Consider the following 4,842-nt stretch of genomic DNA (forward strand, 5'->3'; position numbering starts at 1 on the left):
CCCCAGCTGGGGGCAGGGTGATAAATGTTGCCAAAGGTTTGGACATTATTTGCTTTAAAACTACTAATGTCATGTTTTTGTATCCATTAGTGTGTTGGTGTGGGGACAGCTTCCAGTCCAAACGTCTGATTAAGTCCTGAGCTGCTTTATTTTATGGGTTTGGGGATTCTAAAGAAGACATTTGTCATTTGGTACTTATTATGGGGAATAGATGTTTAATTGGTAATCTAACCAATTATAATTCAATTAAACTGCTGTTGGAATCTAGAATTTAGTCAGCTGAACATACTGGACTACGGCAAACAAAGGTTTGCTTGAATTTTAATGGATGTTTTTTTTTATTTATTTTTTTAAGGACATGCTATTTTCCCTGAAATTATTATCTAATGACTTAGTTCTTTTCAGGAAACTAAGAACCGGGACCTGGGAAATACTGTATTTGTGTTGCCTCTCCATGTCCATCCCGTGGGTAAACGGTACCGTGTTCTGGGACATGTTGCTCTCACTGACCGAGTCTCTGCAGTCCAGCGGGGAGCTGAAACAACGTCTCGGCTTCTCCGCGGTCCTTTAAGGTGCAGAGCGATCCAGATCTTTGGCCTGACCTAAGTTCAGTGTCACATCATACCTCCTGGTCTTCTCTGGAGTCAGTTTCAAACAGCTGACTTCAGCCAACGCTAGATGAATGGTGTGTGCATATGTTGTCATAGTTTGGATTATTATGATGATGATGATGATGATGACTCCATTTGCCCAGCAGCCTGAAGTCAAACTACATATATCTGAACACTTTTCACATGCTCTATTGTAAACGGGAGTTTTTGTTCATAATAAATGTGTTGCCACTGAATCAAGTATATTCTCTTCTGTGTATTTCTGTTTGTTTTACAAATGATCCGAATGTCAGTATACCTGGAAAAAAAAGATATTTGGCTGATATTGATATTTTGTTACATGTTCAGCAACCAAGTTGTTGTTTTTGATGTTAGTCTAAAGTTCTGCTCACTTAGAACCTCTGTGGGGGGTGAATTATCAGCCACTAGGTCCCTCAGGCAAAACAATAAGTATATATCCCATATTCACAAAATTAGCCAAGCAGAGCTGCCGGTGATAAGGTATCCCAAACGTATGGTTCTATTAAGATAAGTTACATGTTCTGTTGTCAAGATACGCTGAAGACATCGTGTATGATCAGAGCCCAACCAAAATAAACCTTTAAATACGTTTGTGGAAACATCAACCTCTTTCAATCAAATATTTTACAACAAATCTGTTTATAAAATACAAGACGCGTTTTACAACATTTATAGCAAGACTGAATATGTGTTTTAGATATAGCAATACAAGGGACTTGAATTAAATTGACAAATTACATAACTGTGGCCATTCATGTGTATTGGGCTTTCAATTTCAGACATCCACTAGACAAGTGAATCCAGAATCAACATTGTAGATATCTGCAATCATATTCTTATATATCATATACATATATATATATATATATGATTTTGATTACAGATATCCAAAATGAAAAAAACCTTTCCAGCTATCCATAATGTTAATGTAATTACTGCTATCCATAAATGGTATTATGTCTAGTAAAAATGCTATAACAGATATCTCCAATCTCTGAACTATGACTAATTGTGTTAAATGTTTTTCATCTCATTTTGCGTCCTGTCCTGACTGCAACCACGTCACGTGACGACACCACGTGACTGGGTTCACAGTTGAAAGTCACTGCGGCTCAGAGTCCTCTGTGGTCCTAAGCATGGCGGTCCTAGTGGGACACCGAGCCCTGCTGCAAGCCTTCCGCGGGAAGGCACCGGGCCATGCCGGTGTGTGTCGGCTGGCCGCGGCCTTCTCCTGCCCGAGACAGGACGCTTTCCCCGGGAAGGTCTCGCCTTCTTCTGGCCTCAACGGTCGCGGAGCAGGGACACGACACTACAGCTCGGACCCGAAGGAGGACCTGCGCGTCCGATACCTGGACGGAGAAGACGCCGGTAAGTCATTTCAGAATCCATGTCGTTATTAAAAAGCTTCGTCAAAGTTTGACAAAGTAAAAAGTGTAATTATTGTCTAAACGGACGGTCCCGGTAGGTTGCCAACAACCGGGAATTGACTGTGAAACGACGTGAAGTCTGCCGCGCCAGCCCACTGTATCAAAATAGAGTGTACGCGTTGACGTCATCTTTTTTTACGTAATAACATCCTACTGAGTTGCAAACCTCTGAGAAGTTAGGTGTGGGGGAAAGTCGTACGCATCGTTCATATTTTTGCTCTGATTTTGAAAAACGATTATTTTCTTTTTTTTAAATCTTCATAGAAAACTATCCGTTTTTAGAAATGTCTCATGATATATTGTCTCTAGAGGTGTGCTATTCAAATTAAAATGAATTCACTGTCATGTAGGAGAAAGCAGGCAGCACATTGTTTTCACTTGACAGCCTGGTTAATTAATTATTAAAATAGTTGTATTTGATTTTAGTATTGCATGACATCCTGTTAGTAGTATGTTGTTTCTAGTACACAACCCCCAAAACAGTACACAATATGCGTGTCTCTGCTGTACCTGAGTCTGTTGCCCGAGGACGCGGCGTTGGGTTTTCAGGGTGGGATGTGGGTCAGGATCTTGCTGTGACATCATCATGTCATGTGATGTCTAACGTGCTGCTCTTCATTAACGGACCCATGGAACTCTCTTTCAGGTATTGTCGTCATGGGGATAAATCGACCCAAAGCCAAAAATGCCATCAGCAAAAATCTGGTTAATATGGTATGTATTATTAACTTTGTCACGGGCAGTTTTAGACCCTCTTTAGTCCCCCCAAATTTCATCTCAGCCCACCTAAGATTGATATATTATATAGAAACCTGGTGCTGGCCAATCAGAGGAGGGGGTGCCAACCCTGTTTTCTGTTATTTCTGACAATTTGATGAACAAAAATGTTTACTACGATTGACTAAATTATATCCCAATTAACAAAACTGGTTGAAAAGATATTATTAATATTTAAATAAATAACTGTGAGGGTCCAGGTCTCATATTCTAGTTTATGTTCTGCTTGTTCAACGGTTGTTTGGCTCCTAAACACCTTCAGAGAGGATATGAAATGCTATTTTTATTCTCATTTCATCTTTTGTCATTTTGGTGCTGGTGAATCTCCTTTTGGGGGTAGCTAAAACCTCTTTGGGGGGCGCCAAATACTCCACCATGCAGGAAATACCCTGGCTGGTAAGATTTGTGCACACGGGCTCCTCGGCGAGGCTCGGGGACCTCTGGTTACCCATGATCCCTTCCACGTTGGCAGAGGTGGTCTCTGATGACAGCGAATGGAGTAAAACCCGTTCCAGTGTCCTCTGATCTCTCATATGATTTATAATTTCTCTCCAATTTGTTCTTATTTGGGTTGTTGATATAGTGACTTTCACAGTTAAATCCTTTTTTAATCCCTCCATGAACCAATGTGTGTTTCAGATGTTTGAGGCGGTGGATGACATCAAGAAGGATAACAAAGTGCGCAGTGTGATTCTGTGCAGTTTGGTTCCTGGGATCTTCTGTGCAGGTACGCTCTCTTCGTTCAGCGGCATGCTGCACTTCCTTTTTTAAATCACTTTATAAAATGAAGACATACGTTATTGATCCTGCAAGGGGAAATAGAGTTTTTTCTCCGTTATTAATTACACACAGGCCCTGTACGTGCACCTATGGAGAGTCAGAGTAGTTTGGGGGGGGGGCATTTGGTGTCTTGCTTGAGGGCACTTTGGCAGTGAACTGCAAGCAGTCCACACTCACGTAGCCGTCCCCGGTCCGCATAGGGACTTGAACCAGCGACCCGGCAGTACTACCAACCCCCAAAACCATGTCGTTGTGCTCTTTCTCGGGGTTTGTGGCCGGAATTCACTTCTTTTTTTAAATGTCACTTCTTAAAACATATTTACATACAAAGGCATTCTGTTAACATTAATTTTTAAAATAGTTTTTATAATTGTAATATTTATGTAGTCTTGTAGAGCACGTAGTAGTAGTGTTCCTGTGTTTCATTTACTCCACACACTCTGGATATCTTTACATTTGTATTTATATTACTTTTTCCATATTATTTATGGTTACCTACTTTAGCTATACTATTTTAATTACATAATCAATTTTTCTTTAATTTAACGTCCCTCACTTACACTTCAACATTGTCTCTCTGTACCATGGCAACGGCGCTGTCTGAAGCCTTTATGTGACGTCCCCTCCATTCAGCCGTACCTCCTGCTCTCTGTCTGCTGGTTGATGGTTGTGTGTTTCTTTGTGTATTTTGTATGCTGTTTACATGTTTTTGCTCTTCTTGTAGTAAATGCTGCTGCTGTAACAAGGAATTTCCCCCACTGTGGGATGAATAAAGTATAATCTAATCTTTACGTTTACCTTAGTGTATAATATTTCATGATGACATCTTGATTTTGGAATGGCGAGCAGGTATGGATCCAGTAAATGTAATTCTGTGTTCAGCTTTATGTTCAGACACCTCCTTTAACACAGAGGTTTTGGCAGATCCCAGAGCTGGGAGTGGCGGACCACGCTGTTTCAGGAAGCCACAGGCCTGTGGCGGCATGCTGATGATCTGTGGGTTTGTGCAGGTGCAGACCTGAAGGAGAGGGCCAAGATGCACCAGAGTGAAGTGGGACCGTTTGTGTCCAAAGCCAGAGCACTCATCACAGAGCTGGGTAAAGAATGATCTGTAATGATGTATTAAAGAGACTTCAGATACAGGATTAGGACCACTAAGGTCTATATAAAGAGACTTCAGATACAGGATTAGGGGACCACTAAGGTCTATATAAAGAGACTTCAGA

General features: G+C 41.1%; 1 protein-coding gene across 1 annotated transcript in view; it reads left to right on the forward strand.

Annotated features, from left to right (window-relative positions):
- The first annotated feature begins 1,692 nt into the window (after positions 1-1,692).
- auh (AU RNA binding protein/enoyl-CoA hydratase) overlaps positions 1,693-4,842 on the forward strand; it is a 7,013-nt gene continuing 3,863 nt past the window's right edge. Inside the window, exons 1-4 of the mRNA XM_034896439.1 lie at positions 1,693-2,000; positions 2,706-2,773; positions 3,476-3,563; positions 4,627-4,713. Coding sequence (XP_034752330.1) covers positions 1,769-2,000; positions 2,706-2,773; positions 3,476-3,563; positions 4,627-4,713 — 475 coding nt within the window. The 5' untranslated portion in view covers positions 1,693-1,768. The remainder of the gene's footprint in view (positions 2,001-2,705; positions 2,774-3,475; positions 3,564-4,626; positions 4,714-4,842) is intronic.

The sequence above is a fragment of the Etheostoma cragini genome, chromosome 16 (assembly GCF_013103735.1).
Source record: "Etheostoma cragini isolate CJK2018 chromosome 16, CSU_Ecrag_1.0, whole genome shotgun sequence".
NCBI classification, from domain to species: Eukaryota; Metazoa; Chordata; class Actinopteri; order Perciformes; family Percidae; genus Etheostoma; species Etheostoma cragini.